Source organism: Python bivittatus, unplaced genomic scaffold (genome assembly GCF_059951505.1).
Source record: "Python bivittatus isolate LINGU-HERP-01145 unplaced genomic scaffold, Pbiv_v1 ctg000840_np1212, whole genome shotgun sequence".
Lineage (NCBI taxonomy): Eukaryota > Metazoa > Chordata > Lepidosauria > Squamata > Pythonidae > Python > Python bivittatus.
In genome coordinates this window covers 11,903,098-11,930,323 of record NW_028277113.1, presented here as the reverse complement: position 1 = coordinate 11,930,323, position 27,226 = coordinate 11,903,098, and the positions used below count along the sequence as shown (strand labels likewise).

At 38.8% G+C, this 27,226-nt stretch overlaps 1 protein-coding gene across 3 annotated transcripts; it reads left to right on the top strand.

Moving 5' to 3' along the window:
* The first annotated feature begins 282 nt into the window (after nt 1-282).
* Nucleotides 283-27,226, top strand: IRF4 (interferon regulatory factor 4). 3 transcript variants are annotated; one of them, XM_015887329.3, is made up of 9 exons: nt 283-398; nt 7,093-7,375; nt 9,979-10,165; nt 11,835-11,923; nt 13,022-13,163; nt 15,605-15,712; nt 19,006-19,359; nt 21,863-21,975; nt 24,074-27,226. In XM_015887329.3, exons 2-9 carry the CDS (start codon nt 7,124-7,126, stop codon nt 24,215-24,217), a joined length of 1,389 nt encoding a protein of 462 aa, XP_015742815.2. In that variant the 5' UTR covers nt 283-398; nt 7,093-7,123; the 3' UTR covers nt 24,218-27,226. The 3 variants fall into 3 exon arrangements, with proteins under 3 accessions (XP_015742815.2, XP_025019622.1, XP_025019624.1); XM_025163854.2 differs by having other exon boundaries at nt 15,602-15,712; XM_025163856.2 differs by lacking the exon at nt 283-398 and adding an exon at nt 5,146-5,866 and having other exon boundaries at nt 15,602-15,712.

The window sequence follows — 27,226 nt, the reverse complement described above, 5'->3', positions numbered from 1 at the left end:
ACCCATCCCTTGAGAGCGTAATGATTTCCCTGTCCTTGAAAAACCAGGCTCTCGCCATCCTTCGGGGACTGGCAGGCGCTCTGCACCTCGGCTCATCCATCAGAAAACGACCCCTGCCGCACCCTTCCGGCGGTTCCTAGCCCCACACGGCGCGAGGCGGGTGCAAGGTCCCGCCCCTCCAGGCCCCGCCCCCTCCAAGTCCCTCCTCTCTGCATTTTTGCTTCAGACTTTAAAGTTCCTCTTGTGCTTCGCTGCTCGGTTATTTTCTCGTTTGAAACCTGATCCCATCATCCTCTCTGCCCCATTCTTAAATCGTTTTAAGAAAGCGGCGCGACGCGCATCCTCTCGGAATTCGGAAAGGAAGTGAGAAAGAGAGAGTGAGAGAGAAAGAGACGGAGGTAAGGGACTTCACTTTCTGTCGCCATTTCGGATTTGGGAAGTTAGCGGGAAAATAGGAATCGGGAAATCGTCCAATTTTTTTTGGAGCGAGAAGAGTCGGAGATCGGAGCAGCCAAAATGAGGATTCTCTTTGATATAGAGGGAGCGGGGAGGAGGACGGCGTGAGCGTTACTCTTTGCGAGATGCTAAGGGTCTGTGGGGAAACACGCCGGAATACGTCGGTGCTCGGAGCCTTTTCTCAGGAGCGAGTTGTCTGACAGCTACTGCGAAAACGTGCAAAGGGACGGACTGGTGGCTGAAGAGAGAAAAACCGACCGTGAGCCAATTTTTACTTCCAGCAAAGTATATCAGAACCAGCAAGAGTATAACTTTCGACCTCTTTGCTGGATTCCCCCCCGCCCCCCGCCCCAACTGAGCTAGCGGCTCCACCTGTTATCGCGCAGAAGAGGCAGTGAGGTTGGAATCTGGGTCTTGGACTTGGGAAAGTTCCCGAAGGAGCGGGAATTCGTTAATAGCACTCTCCCAACTTCAAGTAGTGATCCTAAAACGGGGAGAAGGTCCAGCTCTGTTTCCTCGAGCAAAGGCAGGATGTATCCCAGGCACATTTACTCATGACTCCCTTTACTCTTTAAGAAAGTAAAAGGTTGGCCTGATTCAAAATCCATACTGGTGGGGCCAGCCAAAGATTTCCAAAACTGTTGCAAACCTTCAAATTTCTAAGTTCTTTTCACTGGACACGAGAGGTTAAAAATTAAATATTAAAAGTGAGAGAGAAATTGATGTGCAAAGTATTGCTCGATGCTGTACACATTCATATTATAGACATACTGTAGTCCACCAAAAATCAGCCCTTGATTTCGGACTGGGGTAAAATTATTCCCTCACCCCGTCTGGCTCCAGATCGTAAGTACTAAAATACAGTAACCACTGCTTCTGTCATGCAACCTCTTTGAGGTGGTTGAATACCTTTCTTTGGTGCTTCACTCACTTCCCCATCCTTGGCCAGCAACCTTGCATTTTATGAATGGAACTGAGCTAGATACTCTCAGGAGTCTGCATCGGGTGGAGAGGCTGGAGTTAGTGACCGCAAGAGAAGTTATTAGAAGGAGGGGAGGGGGCACCGGCGGCAAGATGAGGTCCCCCTAGGTCCATGTGAGAGATTGATCTGTGCCCCTGGAGGTGGTGGTGGGTTTCTGCTCAGTTTTATTTTTAATCTATATCTTCAGTTTTAAATCTTCAGAAGGGAACCTTGTTGATGATGACAGTGATGGTGATGATTTGCCTTTTTTGCCTGCTTCTTGTAAGACAATTTTCCTAATTTGGTGTTCTCCAGATATTTTGGAGTTCAGATTTCATAATCTCTAACCAACTTTGCTGATTATGCAAGTTGAAGTCCTATACGCCTGAAGCTGATCAGGAAAGTTGCGGCAATGTTCCTGCAAAATGTCCCATCAGTCCGTGTGGCTTCAGTTAGGACTTTCTGTGGGGGAAATTTCTGCCCTTTGATTGCTTGACTGATTCTGCGAGGCCTGCTGTACTCCCTGGTCTTAAACTCAGATACACTCCAAAGAGAGGAGGAAGCGGTACAAAAGCTAAGACTGCAATCCTAAACGCACTTATGGGGTAGGGAGCCAGCTCCATGGAATATAGCTATGAATCAATGTGCCACACGTGTTTCAGTCCTGAGTTAGTCCCATAAATCAATGGGACTTAATTCTTTGCAGTACAGTTAGGGCTGCAGTTTTAACCATGGGAAGATTTGCCTATTTCTTCTCTCAAACGCAGCAGGGTGATTCTAAAGCTCCTTGAAAAATAAAGAATTGAGTTACATTCTATTATGGGTTACTTGGAAGCTTGCTAGTTTGCAGAGAGGCTTTGGAAACAAAATTAACCCTTCACTAAACTAAGTTGGCATGGTACAATGCCTATGGTGTTGTGCAAACCAAGCCCCTGTGTTTAGTTTAGGATTGAGTGTGTGGTGCGTGAACCAGGGAAATTGCTTTAAAGGAGCATGAGGGGAGAACACACACACACACTCATATATGGCCATATCCATACAACTGGTCTGAGTTTCCTCTCTTGGAGAAGTGACTTTTTGGATCCCTGCAGTTTTCTGAGACACAGTTGCAGAACCCTGTGAAAGGAACAGGTTTGAACAGTTCATTGCATATTCTGCTCCTCAAAAGCCCCTCATGAGTCTTGAAAGAGGCACTCAGGTTGCTCCTGATTTTCTTGCATCAGACTTTAGCCTTAGCCCGGCTGGTCCGAAGGGGATCCAGGGTTGCCTTGTATTCACTATCTCCACATTTGGGAAACTGGATCTTTAAGGGCTTTACTGATTCCAAGTAATTAGCCTTCACTTATATATCTGCACAGTGAAGAGGGGGGTGGGGGTGTGTGTCCTATTGGCAGTAACTTAAAACTCTGCAAACTCTTAAATGGCCTTCCTTAATATGTTTGTCATATTGGTTACCAAGTCACTGCAGAGGACTAAGAACATCGCTGAAGAAGGGCTTCTCTTAACAGCTTCTGTGCTTCCCATGATTCTCATCTACCCCTTCTTCGCTCACTGGGCACCCCCCCCCCCCGCCCCGCCTGATATGCTCCTAAAGCTTGTTGGAGGAGAAGATGAATCCCAATCTGGAATTCACTGTGTCACTAGCTGGATTTGCATCTTGCTTTGTCTTGTCTACAGTTAATTAAAGAAGCCAGAGTGGTTGAGTTAGCCATCGCTTTTCCCCCACCTGGGGGTGGGAGACCATGCTCACAGTACTGAGCGAGCCCAGTCAGAAGACAAATCTCCCCACTTTTTATGAAAATAAATCGAATCACTCCTCAGAAATTAAGCCTGGCCACAGTAAAGCTGAGGAAACAGCATAGAATCTCCAAGGTACCTTTTAGATCCTTTCAGACCTGCTTTTGGAATCCAGTTGCTTTTTAAGGGCATCAGTCCTGGTTGAGATTGCTTTTTTAGTTCTTTGGGATATTTGCTACAGTGAACATATTATTCTCTCCCCCTCAAAAGGGGGCGCGCTTCTGTCTCAGTAAGTAGAGTCTGGGCAGCTTTTTGAGGCAGTTTCTTGTCAGTGGCCCTTATTGCATCAGTCAGATGAAGGGCTAGCTCAGTGTTTCTCAACCTTGGCAACTTTAAGATGCATGGACTTCAACTCCTAGAATTCTCCACCCAGCAGTATGGCTGGGGAATTCTGGGAGTTGAAGCTCATGCATCTTTGAATTGCCAAGGTTGAGAAACAGTGGGCTAGCTACTGGCTTTGCAATAGAGTTCTATAAATTCATGGAATACATGCCTAATTAAATGGATCCTCCACTTTGAGAAGTAGTGTAGCTTTATTGGTTACTTGAAACAGTGGGAGAGGACAATTGCTTTCCACCTCTGCTTATCGGTTTCCAGAAAATATCTGGGTGGTTTGATAATGGGTGGACACCTGGCAGAAATAGGTATTATATGTAGGAAGTCTGGTAGAGGGTTAGAACAAAATCCACACAGCCTCCTTGCTTCGGTGCCACTGGGATCCAGGACAGTCAGGTTCAAGTCCCTACTTGACCATGGAGCTCACCGGATGACTTTGGGGCAGTCACCCTCTCTCACTGAGCATAAAATGAGATCTGTTGTTCTTGTAAGCTGACTTGAGCTCCTTTGAGGAAAAGCAGGTTTTGAACTGGAAGACACGCAGAGCTGTGCTGCTATCTCCAAGTCTTCCAAAAATGCATTGGAACTATCTCCCCCAACTCGGTGTTGTCCATATGAGAGGTATGGAAGATGCTGGGATGAGGAAGGTTATTTTAGAAGGTAGGGTGCTGTGTTTGTTGGTTGGCTGGATGAAATAGAACATCTAAAGTAATTAACTTGAAGTTGGACCAAATCAGTTTTGTACAGATCACAAAGAGCTCAACTGGGTTGCCACAGAAGCTTTCCTCCGCTCTCTGTAGGAACGGGGTGAACTTAAACTTAACTCTTTTAGAAAGAAGGAAAGTTGTGGGTTGAAGGGAAAGGTCTACTGTGAAGTTCACAATTTCAGGACAGGTCATCCCAAGGGGCTTGCCACCACAGACCTGCATAGACCACTGTCCTAGGTGGAATTTACTACCACTTGAATTTCCTGCTGACAAATGAATCAACAGGCCCCCGATTCAATAGCCATCTGGCCTGGGATTGATGAGGTTGAAATCCAGCACCTGCAGCGCCCCAGATGGGGAAGGTGGTGACCCACAGGCCGAAACCAAAAGTCTGATGACTGAAAAGACTATGGAATACCCGGATCTTGCAGACGACCCAAAACCAGCATCATTAGAGTTGTATTACTTTGCAGGCTCCATGTACAGAGCTTAATCCATACTCTTCTCTCTGTTGCCCCTGTCCCACGATTTTGTCCACAGAGTTTAGGATAAAAAAAAGACAAAGCAAAAGATTCATGATGGCAGCCATAGGCTTATCCCCGTCTTCTTACCTGTTCATTCCCACTCCCAAAATGGCTTTCTTTAATACAATATCTTTGTTCTAGAAGTTAAACTTGTTGCCTCCTATAGCCCACCACCTTCGTTTGCTGATAGTCTAGGCATCTGCTCAGGTTAGGCAGGTCTATGAGAGCACACCTGCAGCTCAGACAGCCAGTGTCTTGTGACTCTACTTTGGCGATCTGCTTGGGGTGTGGGATGGCGGAGAGAGGCAGAGAGAGTAGTTTTTGAAGTATCTAGTCGCCCACTGAAAAGGGCTTTGCTTTGAAATCCACCCCCTTTCCGGGTTTGTTACTATATAAACTGCAGGCGTAGCCCTATGGGCTTTCATAAATCCATCTCCTTGCCTTCAGCCTTCATTCTCCTTGCCTTCAGCCTCCCCGCCAAGAACTGGACCCTATCTGGTGGGGAAGGGGATGGGGAAGCCTGGCTCGTCCTAGCTTGGAGCCTACAGATGGGAAGGGTCCTTTCTAGACTGTCCCACTGACACATTCTCGGTAAAGATGCGCTCCAGCCCGCGCCTGTCTGGTCATTTCTTCCTGCAGCAGAGGGATCCCTGACACGTCTCCTGCCCGAAATAGAATTCGGCAGAAGGAGGCCGAAATGCCCCCGAGGCAGGCTTGCTGGGGCAGAGGCGCGAAGCCGCAGCGGAGAATCCCCCGAACTCATGGGCTGTTGAGGGGAAATGAATCCTGAAGGGGAAAGAGCCCCGCGGAGGCGCTTTCGGGGAGGCGTGCAGAAACGCCGCCGCTGCCGACCCCTCCTCTCTCCTAACCGCGCGAGTGGGGGCAGGAATTGACGGTCGGCGTTGGCGGGTAAATGTGAGGAGTTTCCCGCGGAGAGGTCAGAGCGCGGGTAGGTGGGAAGGGGAAGGTGGCGAGACTCAGAGGCTGGGTGAGCTGTGTGAAAAAGAGAGAAGAAGGGCGACCCGGAGTGTCAAGTGCAACTCTAGGAAGAGAGAGAGAAGTGGGGTTCTGACGAATGGCGAAAGGTGGGCGGCAAGAAAACCGGCGCGCGGCAGAGGGGAGGGAGAGCTGGGTGGGGAGGTAGTGTGAGTTAGAGTGGGGGGCGGTGTTTTGGTCCTGGGGGTAAAAAAGAAAGGCAATTGGTCTCTGGGGAGAATTAGCGTCAAACAAGGTATGTATAGAGGAAGTTGTATGCATGTGTATGAGAGAAGGGAACTGTGGGCGAACTGCTTCGCCCCATGGAAAAAATGTCTGCTATTCTAGATGACGAGGAGGGCATTGGGTAGGGGGAAAGTACGCCGTAGCTTTGTCGAAGTAGGTTTGGGGGCAAAAGTCTGGATTTCAGTAGGAAGGGTCCCAGAAAGGCAGAGCGGGCACCATTGCAATATAACTAAGCCTGTTGCTCCTCGGACTGGAAGAAGGGAAAGAGAGAAGGGAGGGAAAGAGGGAGCAAATGCGGAGGAGAAAGCGACGGTTCGGGAAACGTCGGGCCGGTCGGTGCAGAGCAGAGAAGGTAGGAATGGAGCCAGTGGTTGAAGGAAAGCCGTCGCCCTGCTGCCTCTGGAAGAAGGGGAGCAGTAGAGTCCTACCTGGAGGGGAGAAACAACTGTGGATATAGTCGTTAACACTTAATATGAGGACGACCGGGGGAGGGGGCGGAGGAGTGATTGGTTGATTGATTGGGGCAGGAGACTGTACTGTAGAGGGATAATAAAGAGGGATATCCCCCAACCAACCTGAAGCCTTCTGCCGTGTTTGTGTGTGCACGCGCGTCTCTTTATATATGCGTGTGTATGCGCCATAAATCCCAACAGAATAGCTTAAGGCTGTAGGTAGAAGAAGCCTATTAAGATGCTAAGGGGCAGAGCAGTTAAGGTGTTGGACTCGAACAGCAAAGTTCAATTCCCCCCTCAACCGCGGCACCCATTAGTCGAGCGAGTCTGGCGTTGTGAGGTTTAAAAACGTGAAACCGGTAGGCCTTGCGTTTTAAAGAGAAGAGGCGGCCTAGAAATAACTGGGAAAGACGGAAACAGGCAGTGAAGGTAGCTTTACCACTTGCTGGAAACAGTGCTTCGGGACACCGAGGCTTTTCCTCGCGCGCGGCGGATTCGCCTCCTCCGTGTGGAGAAGACGCGGCTTGACGAGCGGGAAGGCGCGGAGGAGTTTGTCTGGAACTGACGTGCGCGTGGGTCTGGGGCTCGGCACGTGACTGAGCGGGGAGCTCACTCTCCCCTCTTCCTTCCTTCGTCAGGGGCGGAGCCGAGGGTGGCGGGGCGCCTGGTATGAACTTAGAAGACCGCCGCGACAGCAGCAGCAGCAGCAGCGCGAGCATCCACAGCACCAGCGAGGGCGGCGGGATGAGCTCGGTGAGCTGCGGCAACGGGAAACTCCGGCAGTGGCTGATTGAGCAGATTGACAGCGCCAAGTACCCGGGCCTGGTATGGGAGAACGAGGAGAAGAGCATCTTTCGCATCCCCTGGAAGCACGCGGGCAAGCAGGACTACAATCGCGAGGAGGACGCCGCCCTCTTCAAGGTACGGGACACCTTCCGGCGGGCGAGGCAGTCAAGCAGGCGCTCGCAAAGGCCCCCTTAGTTCGCAGGATTGGGAAGCTGGTTGAGGGCGCCGTTAGTATCTGCTTTCAGAAGTTGGAGGTAAAAGACCCCTTTCTGAAGAGAGTGGCCTCAGCGTTCTTCTCTAAGCTGGCGCTCTAGAGCTATCTCTACAGTGACCATATTTCAGAAAGCTGCCCTTTAGACTTATTTAATTTATTTATTTATTTTCTTGGTTTTGTCCTTGAATTTTCCTTTATAAAACAAAGTTATAAACATTAACATTTTTTTTTTAATCCTTATGAACCTCTTTCAGATTTGCCCCTTTTTCAGGTTGTCCTTTATTTTTTCCAAGAAAATATGGTCACTGTAGCATCAAACATCAAACATCCCTCACCTTCATCCTGATTAATTGGGGACGATGGAAGTTCTAATTCAAGACATTAATGTGGTGTCTGTTTGGAAAGGCTAGTTGAAACAATTTCCATGTATCCGAATGGACTTGATTCAACAAGTCTCCATCTGGGAAATAAGAGTTTTTTCCCCCTCTCAAAATTGGATTTTGTGCATACTGCACCCAAAAAAGGATGTTGTAGAGGAAGAAATAGTACACTGATATTAGCTGGAGTTAACAGTGCCAGTCAGTTTCACTGATCACATTACTTATTAATTCTTTCTGTGTGAGAGATAGAGCACATATGAAATTATGGGACTCACAGGTCTTATCTATTTGGCAGTAATGGTGAGAGGGAGCTTGCTATTAATGATGAAATCATTGGAGTTAATACTTGAAACATAGGACTCACTTCAACCTGCATATTCCCCACATAGGGATTGTAATAAAAACGTAACACTTTCCAGTGGAGAGTTCACACATCTAATTGTGTACATGCATGGGGTGAATTCAGTGTGCCCAAAGAGTGAATCCATTTTTTGTTTGTTTATTTCCATAACAAGATAGATGACCTGAGAGGCACAACTAGCAAAGGACACCCAGTGAAGTGAATTCCATGGCTTATCTGGAATTTGAGTCCAGGTTTCTCAAGTCTAATTCCAGACTCTATCCACTAAATTGTCAGATGAATTTCCCAATATAACAATGCCTTTTTCTAAACTGCAGGGTTAAATGGGAATTGCTACAAACTGCATTTCATTAATAATCTGTCCAGGAGTACACACTAGAACAAGTAAAAAAATTCTCACCAGATACTAGAACTAAGCAACCTTTTATTTTAGGGCAATTCTTGGTACTACTTCAACTAAATCATGAGCAAAAGATAGATCAAGATTTACGGGTGATTTGCAGAAGATCAAAAGGCATTTTGAGTTTCAGGTGCTTTATAGCACTTCCATCACCCTCAACATCAGGATGCTTTAATGAATAAAGCTTGAGGGAAGGGGAGTAGATGCGGATTTTGTATGAATGTGGTATGAGCTTAGTTGTGCTGCTGAAAACAAATTCCTCGATTGCGATGCACTTAGAACTGCCTTACTCCTTAATCCTTTGTGGGTATCCACCCTTATTTCTGAGTTGCTATTTTGCATATAGTTCCAGTTGGGAGATCTCACCCTTAACTTAAATTACTGACAATACTATCCTATTTTCTTCCTCCAACTTGCATCCTAGATGTTGCTGAACTAAAATGCTTTCCTGTCACACTTGGCAGATTCCTACCATGCTGTATAATTTCTTTTTTTCTCATTTGATTAATTGCCCCAAGGCTTAATTCATTAGGTCTGCAAGCCTGATCACAGTTGCATATACTTAAATCCCATAGATATCAATTGGACTTGTGTATAATTTTGAATAGGATTGCAGACTTTTTCATTAACTTCAGCAAGCACCATAACTGTTTAGTAAGAATTTCTTTCTAAAACTCCCTTGTTTATATTGTTATTGAGGAGCATTACCTGGAGCAGTGCTGTTAAATTTCTGTTAAAATGAGTTCAGCTAATTACTTTTAATAGTAAGTATTTTTTTAAAGCAACACTATACCCTACTGGTAGAATTCATATGGCACAGTTTTTCTCCTTAGTTATTCAACCATCACATTTAACATTAGTGCACTTGTTTATTGAGTACACATTGTTTTCTCTCTACTCTGTTATAGTTTTTACTTTCTGCCATCTGGGCTCAAAGTTGGTTTAGATGTTACACAACTTATGGAAGATGCAGTGGCTTCCGTGCCTGCTTTGGTTGTCATATCTCTGCAAGGAGAGCTTGAAGTGAAGTGGTGGAGGATGCATCAAATATTTAGTTTTTGAAAAATGGCATACTATCTAGTTCTTATAGAAGTGAAATAAATATAATGAATCTTGGAACTGTGTCTAATTAGTTTACTGCTGCTTTCCCTGGTGGATCTGCTTTAGGGTTGCCCTACATTACGGAGAGATTCTAGATAGAACTACCAATAGGAAAGTGTGAATCCTATAGTAGCAGTAAAAAAAGAAAGGCCAATGATACTTCTAGGAAAATTTTCTATATTGAATATATTTATTATTGTGATATCTATATTATTGTTGTTAATGCCATAGGTTGTTCTGGAGGATTTCATTTTTCGGTTAATCTACTGCAAATATTTTCAGGCTTGGGCTCTATTTAAAGGAAAGTTCAGAGAAGGCATTGATAAACCAGATCCTCCCACTTGGAAGACAAGGCTGCGCTGTGCTTTGAACAAGAGCAATGATTTTGAAGAACTGGTTGAAAGAAGCCAGCTGGACATATCGGACCCGTATAAAGTGTACAGAATCGTACCAGAAGGAGCAAAAAAAGGTAGGACAGCACCTTAAACTGAGCTTAGAAAGCACCTGGCAACCACTATATCCTTCACTGTGGATATGAGTATGATACTCCTCGCTGGTTAGTAGTCTAGTGTTACCTTTAAACAAATTGAAGCTAATTGATATTTTTCATGAGCAGCCCCTTTAAAGCAGCCTAATTATGATGTCACCAAGGCAAGGATAAATGTTGTCAGGTCTGACCAGCTCAGAAATGGTCATGGCAAACACAGTATTACTGCACAGATATGCTTCTTGTCACTCTACACTTGAAAGTTCAGGGACAATTTAGGATCAAGAAACAATCCCAAGCTTCAGAGTTGACCTTTCAGGAATGTAGCCTTTTCTAGAACAAGATGATTTCTATCATCTAAGACTGATTTTTCTATTTATTAACAGCACTTCCATTTTGTCAAATATCAGTTTGTTTTCTTATTTAACTTGCCCCTGAATTCAGGGGATTTTCAGAAGTTTTGAAGATTCCTCTGACCTCCTTGGAATGAGGGCAAAAGTAGCAAAAATGCTGAGTGTCAACAGTATATTAATGGAATCTCATTTAAAAGATCTGCATGATCAGTGTTATGTAAATGTTGACTATTATTTGTTTCATGCCATTACATCTGATATTGTAAAATTCCAATCTATTAAAATATTTAAGCATTATTCTCTCATTCCTCTCTGGGATTCTCATCCTATGAAGGAGGGTCCTGGGGATGTGTACACTGACACTGACCCTTCTTATAGCACACCATGAATTCAATCTGTATTTCTGCAATGGGAGTTGCTGTAGTTAAATGTTCAGTATGTGATTTAGAACCTGGGTTGTATGTTATAAGATTAGCAGAGGTAATGAATCCTTGCTCTCTCCCTTTCATACTTGGAGTCTTATTCCTCTTCCATATGGGCACCAGCTTACCCCTCTCCCCATAACAATCATTTCTGTGCAATGCCCTGCCACTGTTCCCCCCACCCCCACTCAGCCATCCATGGCCAGCTATTCAATAGGGAGAATCCAAAAAGCAAAAGGCAGCCAGCACTCTGCCCATGTCCTTGCTTTTCATCTCACCTTATTAATTTTTTTGCAACAAAGAAAGGGAGGGAACCCCCACCCCCAGCTTCTGGAAGGGGGTAGAGGAGGAAGAATCCTGGAAGCAGGATTTGCCAAGAGAAGAATGGTACCCAATTCATAGTTCAGAGAAAGCACTGTAAAATATTGCAGTGTTTCCTCTGGAACAGGAAGTCAGCCAATTAACTCTACTAGTTAATTAACTTAGCTTTCCAAGATGATTCGATGCCCCAAGACATTATGGGGACATGCAAGACTGTACTAATCTCAGATGTCCCTTGCGTGTGAAAAGGGGCATATAGGAGGAAAGAGTGAACAGAGTTTTAATAATTCAGGATTCAAAAACCTGAGAATGCTCTACTGGATTTTTTTGCCAGATGTGATGAGGGTAATTTATATGTATAGGTTTTCTGATTACACACTTCTAGATTTCTGCCTTCTTTCTAACAATACAAATGAACTTCATGTCTATAAAGTGGCCAAAACTATTATTTCTACTAGAAATTAACAGTAGGAATGTCATTTTTAAATACTACCAAGCTACTATTTTTACAAAATTCTGTAAATCATCCTGTTTCTGTCTACAAATAATTTACAGGGTCAAAACAACTTAGCATGGAAGATCCACAGATGATTATGAATAATGCTTTCACTCTGAATTCATCATATTCTGCACTACAGCCTCAGGTATGACCCTTTCATTTATTTTAGTTTTGCATATTGGAGAGTGAAAATGTAGAGATAAACATGTTTGTTTCTTTTCTTGGACTATGATAAGAATGAAAACAAATGGCAAAAAAATCCAATGTAAGCTAACAAATGTTCTCAAAGGATTTTATAGGTGTTCTTGTGATAGATTTTGATTAGTGGCTGTTATTATTATTAGAAATTTTAAAATTAAATTTAATTTTAATAAATTTTAAATTTAAATAAATTTATTAAATTTTAAATTTAAATAAAAGTGAATAAAATTTAAATTTAAAATTTAAAAAATAGAAATTATTATTAGAAATATGGCACTCTTGCCATATTTCATTTCATTTCATTTCATTTCATTTCTCCTGTTAGAGAAATATAACTGAAATATTTTACTTTTGTTTTTAAATAATAGCATTGAATTTGTGCCGTTGTATCCATTGCATAAATAATTCAATTGCATCAGTACAGTCTTCACTGTCAGCAACTTTCACTCTGTATATCCGGATACATTATAAGTTTAAAGTCCCCTTTTAGTCCCTTGTGTTTCCCTGAAACACTGGACATACATTGCAAATAGACCTACAGTAAACTGGGTCTTCACAGAAACAGTAACCATTTGAGAAGGACATGAAACTTTGTTATCTGGAAAATGAACGTTTCTGCTATATAATCAGACAGTGAATTTCAGGAGATATCGATCCTTCTCAGCGTTAGATCTGAAGATATTAACTGGACTCAGTTTCAGAGTGAATTCCAAATTTTTAAGATGGATGGAAGTAAAGGGATAATAAATTAGTTCTGATCCTATGTTCATTTACCAGGGAGGCAGGTCCCTGAATTCAGTGGGATTTACTTTTCAGGAAACATCCATAAGTTTGTATATTTAATGAGGTATGTAGGGGTAGCTGTGTCTTTCCAGAAACACTTTATTACCTACAAACAGGCTCGATACTATGTTTGTCTGAGTTTTTATTTTACAGATATTCTGAAGATGGCATATAATTAGAAAGCTGAAAATGAATTAGCATTGATTTATTCAGTAACTGACTACAGATAAGACATGTAATATTTTAACAAAATATACAGGTGCCAAACTACATGGTATCTCATGATCGTAACTGGAGGGAATATGTACCAGAGCAGTCACATCCTGATCTTTCATACCAGTGTGCAAGTGTCTCTTTTTCACCTCGTAATCATCACTGGCAAGGTCCATCATGTCAGAATGGTAAGAACTTCTCATTCTTTTCTACAGAGCTACAGACTAATTTTATTTACATTATAAAATAGTGGATGGTTCCTGATTTAGTATTCTGTGTGCATATAAACTAAGAAAAGATAATTTTTAAGAAATTGGATTTGTTTACTTCAGCAGAGAGTAGAACTCTATGCACACTTTTGTTTGCATGAAGTTTTTATCTCCATTAAAGTGAGTCAGCTAGTTTTGGCAAGGGCAGAACTTTCTATGGGTCTCACAATTCCTGCATTTTCAAGGAGTTGTCATAGTGTAAAGGGGAATACTATGATGCAGCCAAAGGGAAGTGCTTTTACATCTAATTTCAGAAAAAAGAAAATCACTTGAATAGTTCAATACTCCTGAAATCTATTAAAAATTGTTAGGTGTGGTTTATATTATGCTGCTAACCAAATGCATAAAACAAATTGTATATTCTCAGTGAAGATTGGAGAGCTTTACTATGCCAATCCAAAATAAAAGAGAAAACAAAGTAGATAGCAGCCAACTTCTGATTATGAATGCATTCAAGGTTTTTTAGTTACGATGAAAACAGTTTATTCTTTAGTTTCATAAACTTGAAAAGTTGTAAAAAACCGATCAACCAAAAGATATTGCATTGTTTCTTTACTTTTATTCTCCATATGCTTATTTCTGAACAAATCCCATCAATTTCAATTCAGTACAAATAAACTAGTATTAGGCATAGCGCAACAAAATTAAGCACTTCTCAACTGCATGGATTTCAATGATTGATAAGTTACTTGCTTAATTTTTTGACTGACACTAATGAAACTTTACATTTCTTTTTGAATGGATTATACTTTTGCACTTTAAATTCTCTGTTTTGAAATCTACCTTTACAAGTTCTGTAACAAGGGATTGATGGGGAGGGGGGTAAGGTAAAGATTTCCTATATTCTAGGAAGAAATGATGCTATGATCTTTTACTGTAAGAGATAATGGGCACTTGCAGTATGAATTCATCACTCAGGTTATCAAAGCATAATTTCTTGCCATAAAATAAGACTTCTGTCATTATTGGAACTCTCATGTACTTAATATCACTCTGACTTCCCAGATATGGAGATTTCTTTCATTAGAAGAAGGAATTGCAAGTAGAGAAGGTGGTTGTATTTTACCCATCAAGTACGGATAGTCTTTGTTTAGCGACTGCCTCATTTAGTGACCATTCGCAGTTATAGCAGTGATGAAAAAGTAATTTTGTGATCAGTCCTCACATTTACAACCTTCACAGGTCTGTAAAGCAAAGGAAAGCACAGGAAGATCATAAGCATAGTTGCCGTTTCACTTAGTGACTACTTTGCTTCACAACTAAGTTGCTGGTCCCAATTGTGGTTGTTAAACGAGGACTACCTGTAATTTAAATCAAGCCTTTATGAGATTTTCATTTTAATACTTGAAATATACAAATGATAATTTAAGGTGAGCCTCCTGGTACTCAGCTAATACTATATTTACACTACATACAGGGGCTGACTTCATACAATATGCTAAACTCTAAAGCCATGTCAAGAAAGTGCATGTTCATGTAACATGCTGAGCCCTAATAATAAAATATGACTGAATGTGATTATCTTGTTTATAAAGTGTGCCAAAATATTTGTGTTCCCACAGCATGTGAACCACAAAATACCTGATCCCATTTTAGTCTTCTCTAGTATGTTGTATAAACTGAGCCAGGATGTCTTTGCTTTAAGCTTGGTCAGCTACTTGCTTGCAGAACTAGCAAAAGGTACATTTGGACAGAATGTAATTCTATAGAACCCTACATTGGCCTTCAACTTGTGGTAGCAAATTTTGGCATATACACTTAAGGGAGGGTTTATTTTGATAAACATATGCAAGTTGATTTCATTTAGATTGAAATACTAGGAAGAAAGCCCTTGAACTTAACAGAAGTTTCATAAAGCGAACCATTGTCTTCTGGAATTAGGTGATAGTTCTAAGCCTGTCTGTGAACCATTACTTGTGATAAAGTACAGGAGCACTAGAAGAACCATCCAGTCTGACTATGAGTGCATGTTAATAGGAATCCTTAAAATGAATAAAGGTTGCCTATTTAGTTATTCTTCCCATCACCCTTAATTCCCCAGTTCCTGTGTTCATGTTGTTATCTTCAGATAGGATAAAAGCATTATGGTTTATGGAGATTTCACATGGTCAGTTAGTGGGAAGTTCTGCCAGATAATTCACCAAAGGAGCCATAGTTTTAAATAACTATCTGGGAAACACTGTTTAATAAGGAAGATATATCAATCTTAGGAATGAACAAACAAAATATATTTAAAAGAATGACAGTAATATTTGGTAATGAGTGTTCCCATTCTGGCAGAGGAAAGTTTTGAATATTCTTGGCTGTTTGGTAACTTGGATTTTGCTTTGTGAAAACAAACTTTTTTTGTATGAAAGCAGGTTGTCAAGTAACTGGTACTTTTTATGCTTGTGCACCACCTGAGACACAGACTTCTGGCATCCCAATAGAGGGAAACATCAGGTCTAGTGAAGCTCTTCCATTGTCAGGTATGTACACCATTACAATCTAATAAATCACAATGAACTCTTGAAAAAGCGCTCATAAATTTCCAAGTAATTATTCCCTGACCCCTGTAGGTAAGAAAGAAATGAACATTCATCTACATTTGTTCTTCTGTATATAAATGCATGTACATATGATTGAAAGAGAGCCAGTCTGGCATAGTGGTTAAGGCATCAGGCTAGAAATGAGGAGACTGTGAGTTCTAGTGTTGCCTTAGACATGAAGCTTGCTGAGTGACCTTGGGCCAGTCACACTCTGTCAGCCCTAGGAAGCTGGCAATGGCAAACCATTTCTGAAATCTTGCCAAGAAAATTGCAGGGCCTAGGCCAGGCAGTCGCCAGGAGTCAAAAACTGACTCGAAGGCACACACACATATGATTGAAAGAATGAATAAAAAATTCAGGAGAGAGGAAGAAAGTCTTCTCAGAGGTCATCACGGTTCATTATTTTATAGGGCTGGGCAATGCTGTGTTTCATTCACATATACATTGAAGCACTTTTAACGGGCTGATTCCAAAGCACCCATAGTCCTATTATTTTATTTTTCTTTCTTATTTTTATTTATTGCATATTATTTATGTATTTTATTTAAAAAAACACTGTTTTAGAACATCTAGAAGTATTCTCGGGAGTAAATTAATTACTCATTCAATACCATTTTGTTTTTTAAAAAAACAGACAGCTTATTAAACATCTCGGAACAGTTCACTTTGTCCAATAACAGTTGGTGACTACCGGTATTGAATAACTAATATGTGAAATATATTATTTGTGCATAATACCATGCTTTTACACACTGGTGTTTACATATATTTGCTAGTTAGTCTTCATATCTACATGCTGTCATTTATTGATAATTCTGTACTCTGTGTAAGCTGATGGATAAGTTACTAATATTGGCATGTCTTCAAACTACAATGAGTTGTTTGATTATTTATAAGTCATCCCAACTTAATAGCCATATTTGTTATTTGATCCAAAACATGGAATTCTTGCTTAAGAGCTATCAGGTGGCTTTTTTCTTAGGTTATGTCATTTCCACAAGTAAACCTTGTGCATCATAAAATCTGTTATGCCCATGACATTTTTCCTATGAATTAGTTTGTGTGCTCCAAAGTTCAGTTCCACACATTTACTAAGAAGGAAATCCCGTTCTATTACTTCCTAAAAGAGTATTTAAGATGGCAAACTAAGTTTATAGACATAATCAGATATTTTGTTGAAAATTATTTCTAAAACATTGCAGCCAAAATTCTACTTCTGAAATTCATGTTTGAAATCTTTGAAAATTTCTTAAATCTATGCCAAATCATGTTTTGGCCTTAGTGACAATTCTCTGGGCTGGCTACTTTCCTGAGGCTAAAGAAAATATTTTACCGCATGCTATATAGCCCCCTTTCTTTCATTAAGATTTGTTCTGATAAGAATAGAATTTCTATATCTTAAGGAATATAGTACATGAAAATGACTGGTAAAATGGTAAAATGAGAATTCAACTTGTCAGTCTGGATGTCAGATAGAATTTAGAAAGGAATTCATATGACAGTGAATTTGAGGAAAGAAATGAAAATTACAGTTATAGATTAAATTAATTGAGAAGTGTTATTACACTATGTGATGTTACAAACTAGGAGTGTCAGGAATCCTCAAAGGGCTTACTGTGGGTGATGGCCAAGAAGAAGACTTGGTTGGAATATACAGGGCTAAAGGCCTTTTCAGTAGTGATACATGCTTTGTGGAATTCCCTTCCCCTTGTAATACTGATCACTTCCTGTCTGTTCTACTTCAAGAGGAGGCTAAAAAACTATGGTTTACCTCTGTTTTTCCCCATTAGGATTCTGGGTTTATGAATGGTGCTTGGATTATGCCTGTTTGTAGTTTTTTAATATTGTATTAGTTGATATTATTATTTATGCATTTTATATTGCATTTTATGGATGTAATTATAATTTTGTAATTGTCAGAGTTTATTGCTGATGTTGTCTTATACTGTAAACTGCTGCAGGCTGGTTTTACTAGGAGCAAGGGGATTGTAAAATGTGATAAATGATAAATAAATATTATTTACACAGTATACATTTTAAATCCATTAAAGTGCATAATATTAGAAATTATGTTTTGAATATCTCATTAACTACAAATGCTGTTCGCTAGTCCTCCAGAAAATGGAGATCTTATTTAGGTATGCAATTTTGCCCAGAACTCTGAGATTACCACAGTTTCTGAAGCGATTTAGCTAACTATAGACTCTTTTTGCTTGGCAACCCTAATTTCATTTACAAACAGATCTTTTCATATTCCCCAGAATATGGTTCATAAGTGTTTACACTATCGCCTGACAGGGAAAATTGGTATTTTCATTATTGATATTTTTGATATATATATCAAAATATATCAATATATATTGATATATTATTGATATTGATATTCAAAATTGATATTTCCCATTAGGAGTTGGTGAATAAGCAAGAAATCATTTTTCAAAGATTTTAGGGCTTTTCCTTTGTAGCAATATTTAAAGCTATGATTATTCTCATATTACACATATTTAGTTTGGTTACTATCACTGGGTACATTTCTTTTTTGCCACACAGCCTTACTTAGCCCTGATACTTAGCCCTGATACTGACTGATACTTTTTCATCTACACTATAAAGGAGCCTATAGCATGGTTCTTAACAAACCAAAAACAATACTGAAGAAATTATATTCCCCAATATCACACAGTATGGCATATTGGCATTATTGAATTTAGACTAGCTTTATTAAACATTGTATATCATACTTCATCTATTTTCACATGTACATGTATATGCACATGCATGCATGCTCATTGGATTAAGTTAAAATGTGCTTAACAATGATTTGTTGAACACGCCACAATGCACTATGGGTTCACACAATGCACTAAATTGTATTCCATTGTTACTTAATGTAATGTTTGAACTCAGTTACTGTTTTATACACTATATTCTCTATCATGGTATCTTTGAAGGAGAAATAATTATAATTTCCACAAGTTATATAATTCTAATTTCTACAATAAATGTTAACCTGAGATTCAGACTATAGTCTTATGCATGCTTACTTTCTCAGAGTTCCACTGAACAGAATGGGACTTGTTTCTGATAGGATTTACTATAATGTTTATTCGATAAATCTGTAGAAGAGGAATGAATGAAAACTCATCTCTCAAGTCCAGTACACTACTAAACCATAGGAAATGCAGCTGTCCAATGCCAAATGTTATAATAATTTTGCATAAATATATTTTCAGATTGTCGATTGCACATCTGTTTGTATTACCATGAAACTCTTGTAAAAGAAGTCACAACTTCAAGTCCTGAGGGCTGTAGGATATCTCATGGTCATAGTTACGAGGTCAGCAGCATGGACCAAGTTCTGTTCCCCTATCCAGAAGATCATAATCAGAGGAAAACAACTGAAAAATTGCTTTCTCACCTGGAAAGAGGAGTAATACTCTGGATGACGCCTGATGGCCTCTATGCTAAGAGACTTTGTCAAAGCAGGATCTATTGGGATGGGCCTCTGGCATTTTGCAGTGACAGGCCTAACAAGTTGGAAAGGGAGCAGACATGCAAGCTTTTTGATACTCAGAAATTTTTATCAGGTAATTTTTCAATATAAGTTACCATTGTGCAATTAAAACTTTGTCCATAAGGTACAATAGGTTACATTAAGTGTAGTTTTAAATGCATGATTTGACTGGTTGTTTTGCTATTTCAGATATCAGCTTCATATAGTGAAACGTAGAATTTGCAGGTGCTCCTTCCTATCAACTTTGAACTCCAGCCTCTGGGCTTCTGCAATCTCTGAAACCCAGCCTCTGTTTACCTTTAAGGTTGCCCTTCTCCCAGTTTTTCTGCTTTGGTAGTAGAGGCACACTTTTGTATACAGTAGATTCTAAATACATCAGGGCTTGAGATATTTACTTTCAATAATGATTTTCATTTAGATATGTGATATGGTAGAATTTGGAGATTTGTTTTGAAAACCCAGCTCTGTTGTGGATATGGAAAACCTTACTATGATTAAGATTCAGTATGTCCCAGAAATATTCAGATGATTCTAGAATTAACAGAGTCTAAGTAGGTAATACCTTTCCCAATGCATGCATTGCACACCAGAAATTTTAAAATATGTACCACTTTTCATTTTTAAAAAATCTGCTCAATATTATTTTAGACAAGTTCTTTGAGCTTTGTCTTTTAATTTAGCTTAAATTTTATGTATGTATAGACATTTATTTGCAAACATAGGTTTTAGCAAAATTGGTATAAAATTACAACAACCCATGTCAGTTCAATACATCCCCTCTAATATTAACAGCACTATTTGTCAACATCTGCTTTCATATCTTCCTTGTGGCCATTGCAAACAATGCAACTTGTTTTGTTACATGTTCATCTAGATCAGTCAACAGAAAATAATTTTTTTTCTTCTAAACTAGACTGATTCAGTTGAATTAACAAAGGCATGATGAATCTAGCTCTAGGTTCCTGATATAATTTGCAATGTAATAAGTGATGGATCAGATCTTCCTCCCGTGAGTTATTACAAATACATAAGCAGCATGTAGTTGGTAATCCTTTATATCTTCCATCCAGATAGTTTGTTGGCATTGTTTGAAAACAGAGTTCTGTCTCAGGGAATGGGATGTGAGAGATGTAAATAATATGACATTCCTTGTCCATCTTTAAAAGATTGATACCAATTGGCCAACTTAAGCTTACATACTGCTTTCTTATCTCATCTAAAATCTTTAAAAAATAAGTAGTTCCTTCAATAGCATATGATAATTTATGTCATTCAGCAGTTCCTGATTTAGCGATAATTGTGAGAATAGTTTTTATTCTCAATAGTTTTTTTATTCACAAATTCACCCACCTATTACTGTTAAATTGTTTGTGGAGTCATTTGTTCCACTTGCCCCTCCCTCACGTGCAGATGCCTGAGCTGAATGCTAATGAGAATATAACTGCAGACAAATAGTTCTTAGATTTGTGGCAGTTGTGTTCAACTATTTTAAGATATAGTTACACTTCTTTTGAAGGAGGTATTCATAGCCTAGGGATATTCCTAAATCCAATTTTGCCATTTGAAGAAGCCCAGTTAAACTCAGTGATGGATTACCAGTTACAGCTGTCTTTTAGAGTTAAAATCTTGTCTTGATTCTTTATGATCTGATAATTTGAAGTTTATTGTGAAGCATTACTGTCCTTGAAGATTTTTCATAAATTTCACCTAGTACACAATTTGGCAGCCAAAAATTTAACTACAGTACATAATTCTAAACCAATTACACAGGATTACCTATTAGTTTCTTGACCCAATTCAAGGATCTCATTCTCTTAAATTGTACATATCTGCAGGGCTCTCTCTTCCTATACAAGGTAGTCTTTGTCTTAGATCTTTCATTAAAGTTATTCCCAGTGCCTTTGTTATCAGCAGCATGCTTTGTAATCACAAAGGATTGGCTTTGGGATACCTTGCTGAAAATATATGACCAGTGCTTCACAACCTGCTTTGTGCTCTATTCTTATTTATGAAGCACTATTATGTATATAATCCTTAAAACTGCTTTATTAAAAAAAAAGCTATTAGTGTGGCTGTTGGATGTCATATTTTCAATAATGTTACTGCTTTTAGCCTGCCTTTAACTTGGAACTTTATGCATTAACCTTGGCAATAATAGCCAATAATATGAATTTGTTTTAATTTAATTCATTTAATTTAATGAACTTGTTTTAATTGTTGCATTCTCTAGAGATTTTATTGATTGTTTTGTTTTATTTATCTATTGTTTTAAATCTTTTTGCATGTTATTCTGTTTTTTTTTAAGGGAGGAAGTACAGTATAAGAACAAACTATTGTTTATATTGTTGTGTATTGCCCTAGAATATTATTAGATGAAGGGAAGTGTAATATTTTTTTAAAGAAAGAAGGGAAAACAAACTGATTGAAATGGTTTTATTTATTTGTTTCAGATCCATGTAGATGATAGTTTTTAAAAAAAAATTGCAATGTCATGAATCTAAGATGATTTTCATGCGTTATTCCATCACAGTTCTAAATTTAGCCCCAAAGGTATAATATTTCTGTTTGTTTTCTAGAACTACAAATATTTGCCCACCATGGGCGGCCATTACCTAGATTCCAGGTTGTGTTATGTTTTGGAGAAGAGTTTCCTGATCCACAAAGACAGAGAAAACAAATTACAGCCCATGTAAGTATATGCTAATTGATTTATGTAATTTATGTAATATATAAATGCTAAAAGTATTGCTAATAAAGTGCAGGACTGTGACAAATGTTTAATGTGAATTAAATTGATCTACGATATTGAAATGCTTGAACAATTGATATGTAGAATTCAAATGATTTTCAGTTTCATAAATGTTCAATTCTTCTTAAATCATTAGGTTAAATCATCAGGTTAACCCTAAACCAAAACTACAGATGTAAATAACTAAGATTCCTTGAAAATGTAATCACAATTTATCTAATTATACTGCCAGACAATATGCAATACAATTCCTATATGACTGACAATTATAACTTCACATTTGGTGAATTCTAAACATGTATGTTTAGAAACAATTTCAATTCTGCTAATAAATTAGTAATGGATTATATATATGTGATGTTATAGCTTGCCACAAGTCACACAGATAGCATGTATATGACTTTTTTTAAAGGACATTTTATATATGCCATTCTATGGTATTCTCCAAAATGCAGCAACAATCCAATCTCCTTACATGTGCATGGAGCTCTTCATATGTTCCATGCACTGTCTGACCTTGTAGCCAATTTACTTACCCACTGGAGTAGTCAACCTATAGACTTCATGCCATACTACCCTCCATTTTCTAACTCTCAGAGCTCTCCAAACTGCACCACTGGAAATCACCAGTTTTAGATTGCTTGATTTTTAACATTTCTCCCCTAAAAAAAGTTCAGAGTGGCTTTGTTAAGACTGTGTAAGGCTAGAACACCCAGTCAATCCTTTTAGAACTGCTTGACCCTTGGGGGGGGGGGGGGAACGCAAAACAAGTTGAACAATTTCACTGTAATCCTGGTGATATCATAGTGCTCTTAGATGTGCCTCCTGCAATCACCAGGTGTTGTAATAATAAAATTAATAAAAAGTGAATCCTCCATTTATTTAATCATGATCTGTTGAGGTTGTTGCATTTGTGTAACATGCTAAAACATAAATCTTACTTTACAAATCACGATGGTTGAATTCAAACAACATGTTAAGGTTGCATGATTATGTTTGTGAAGTAAACTGAACATGGCTTGACATTAGTCATTGTTAAGCCTGTCACTCAGCAGATGAACCCCTGATACAATATATATTTGTTTATTTGTTTATTTGTATTTCAAATTTGTCACCACCCATCTCACTGCAGAACAACTGTAATCTCACTGTAGATTAATGACAGCCATGGTTTGGCAGTCTTCATCCTCTTTGGTCAATATTCCAGCATCCTTTGCACTGGTTAGCACTTCCATTAAAAACAAAATGGCAAAACCAAACTTTCCCCCACAAAGATTTGAACTTGGCCTACTGGAGTTGGAACTACCATGTGTATGTGACTGCAGGAGGCTAATCCTTCAACTCCAGAAATGTCACTGTCAACATAAAACTACTCCCCAACTTCTGTCTTAGAGTAGTGGGAAGAAAAACAAAGTGGAAGCAGCAGATATCCTGTTGTGGAGTTTTGGTCATAGGTATCTCGTACAAAGTGCAATGAAGAAGTAATGATAAAATGTATCCACGAACCCCAGCCTGTATTTGTACCTCAATGTCAGATGCAGGTACATAAAACAGTTTTTTTTTCCAGGAAGTCAGAAGGTGTGTTTCACCATTTGTCTCCACCCTACTTCAGAGAATGGCCATGGCTCTGCTTTGCAAATTCTCCTGCGCCAAGGGATCATTTTCTTTGAAAAAGTAATATGGTCTAACTATAAGCTAATGCAGAGCACTTAAATCAGAAAATCATTTGGTACCATCCTCATCCATTTATATCAGATTAGAAATATTTAATTCTATATTGAATATTGCTTTATTTACCCTTTATATTTTGCCTTCAATATGTTGAAATTTGCCAGTACTATATCTACTTGCTGTCATGATAGGAGATACAATCTCTTTGTCCTGGCAAGCTGTTTGCATACTTGATTGTGGTAAGATTTTTATGAACTACTATCAGCTATAAAATTGACAACGTAGTTTTCCAGAATATTATTATTGAAGAACATTATTACTCCAGTGATCACTAATTAACTCATTAACTTTCTGATTTGTTGTTTAGGTTGAACCAGTGTTCGCTAGGCAGCTATACTATTTTGCACAGCAAAACACTGGACCTTTTCTGAGAGGCTACGATATATCAGAACAGATAACCAGTTCAGAAGATTATCATAGATCTATCCACCATTCCTCTGTTCAGGAATAAACATGGAAACACTGAAGAATGAATGACATTTTGGGAGGTAAGCAGAAGGCAAACAACTCTGAATAACAGCTAAAGGCTGTAAATCAATATTTTGAATTTTCCTGCGAAATCACCATCACCTCCAGCAGGAAATGTACATGGAATGGATACAGTCTACGTAAAAATCTAGAACAACGAGTGAGAGGTCTGCCATGTTTTGGATTGCTGCCCTCTGCTTCTACTTTTGCCTCTGGGATCAGCTGTAAAAACTGACAAAATATCTGATATGTTTACATGTTCTTAAATAAGGACAGTGTCTTGTAGACAACCTGAACTTATTTCAAGCCTCTTGTTATTTATTTGATTTGAAATCTCAGGGCAAGAAATTCTAAACTGAAGCAACTGTTACATTAAGGCTGTACTCCTATATAATATACCATACCAGACCTTCCCTGATAGTGGTGCTTAACTTCACCTCCCATAATGCTGGCTAGGGACTACAGAGTTGAAGTCTGATACATCTAGAAGTCTTCAGGCTGAGGAAATGAACTCATCAGAGAATGAGCCCAATTTAGTGCATTGAGGCTTATATTTGAATATATAAGATTGCACAAATAAAGATTGAATTTAAGATAGTTTTGAATAAACCATATGTGGAGGCAAATTGAAACTGGGCTTGCACATCATACTATGGTATGTTTCGCTTAACCATAGTTTATTGAGAAATCCACAATTGCCATCAATTATGCTTTATGCTTTATGACTATAATGGTTTCATGCTATATGCCAAACCACAACAAACCACCCCGTGACATTTCCCACCTTGTAATTAAAAATATGTAGTACTTGAATATCTAATCAAGTCTTGAATTTCTAATAGAATATCTAATCTATTCCTGAATTTATACATCTTAAAGATGCATGATGCCTTGGGATATAATATCCATTTCCTCCTTCTCCCAGCAAATTGTATTCCTTATCATATGACATATTTTTTCCTGGATACAGTTAGTTATAGGCATTAGCACATCTTGGGAGTAAACAAATTGAATTCAATCTAACTTATATCTCAGTAAACATGGATAGGTTGCACTATTAAATATTTTTAAGCTTGGAAAAATGATAACTCCACATAGTTGTTTGAATCTTTTCATGTTTGTTTTTTTTGGTATATCAGTATACATTATTAATCCATTTAGCTAACAAGCATTATTTCTAAGTGTGTATATATAGGCACAGTATTTCTTGTGCTTGTGGCCCTTAGTTTCTCTTAGTGGCTATTCCATGTAATTATATATCAGAATTATATTTGTTATGCCAAGTACAAAGCTCAGACTATTTTTAGTTTTAGAGGTTTGATTATTACCCTTTTTATCATACAAGTAAGAGAGATTTATGTGATTAAAACATTGATCCATAATAAGTAATTTGGAAGGCTTTCCTGTTAATTTCAGTGGAAACTTTACTGAGTGGTACTTTCTTGAGAAGATTATTGATGGGTGTATATGGGCTCTGTATGCTTGAAAACTATTGGAGGAAATGCTTCAAGCTCTACATAAGCACAGGACTTCTCTGTCATTCATTAAAGTACGCATGACTTTTCTGATATAGTAGAGCTACTAGCCCTGGGCTGGAAGAATTCAGACTAGATGGCCACTAAGAGATATAGAAAACTCTAGCTCTATGCTGCTATGTAATCTTCATCCAGATTTTTCCAGCTCAGAGCTGGCAGCCATAGATAAATCTAGTTGTAGGCCTTAGTATATTTACTAGAGAGGAAATCAGTGGAACCTTTTCTCAGTAAACATGGGTAGGTTTGCACTGTTAATCTTCCTAAACTTTAAATGAAATGCTGCTTTAATGAATCAAATCATTAAAGCTTCATGTATTTAACATGACTCTTAGAGCAGCCACATCTTTCTTCAGGTTCGTGCAGAAGCCTAAAAAATAGTGGTGTGTACTTTAATGAATAGAAGTGCTGCACTCTTATATGCAAAGGAGCTTTGAAAGTGTGGTTTTAGACACGGGGAGCTGGTGAACCATTTTTTCCCCTGCTAGCCTACTTTTGCTGTTATTCCCTGAAGTCTTTCTGCTTGTATGAAAGTAAACTCATATCTGGAATCTTGTTAAGAAGAAAGCTGCTGGGGAAAATGGATTTTGGAAGGAAAATGCATCAAAGCCATTGTAGGTTAGGAAAGCTTTGATCTCACGAGGAACTTATTTTAAGCCTTATGATGATGTGCAATCTCTAATATTAAACAACATGGAGTATTTCAAAAAGTGGATGTGAAAAACACTGAGATAGTGTTAATTTAAGTACACAATGTGATCATGGATTTCCCTCTAAATGTACAGTGACAATATGCCAGCTTTTACAAGGGCTCTGTCACTTCAGTCAGCTTCTGCAGAGGCAGCACTCAGGAAGATGAACAATGCTGTGTTAGTGTACTGGGGACAAAACAATCATTTATGCACTATATAAGAGAATACTCAGGCTCACTGGTTCTCTCTACATTCAGTCCTACGGCTTCATCCCCAATCTTTGAGAAAGTCGAACTGTAAAGTTCATACTTTTGTTGTTGTTGTTGATGAAATGCTGTATCTTACTCTTCCCTGAATTCTTTAGGGAAATCATAATACATTAAACATTCCTACAAACTTACAGATACAACTTACTTTGTATAGCATTGAGTACACCAAGTAATAGACATATTTTTGATTTTGACTGAAAAAGTCATGTTCAAGTCAATAGCAAAATAGGTGAAAATGATCAAATAGGATGCTTGGTTGTGAGAAAAAGGTAGGTCGAATATTACCTTCCTGCTTCATTACTCGTTTGGAAGACTATGAAAATGCAGAAATAGAGCTGGAAATGTCTGTTATCAAATATAAGCACTATAATAATGCTGTACATAATTTTTAAATTTAGATTTGATTTATGTTTGATAAATAAAGTATGCTTTTTTAATCTAGTTTTTCCAATCTTATTTTCAAATAGCTTATGAATAACTTCCCATTCTATTTTAAATT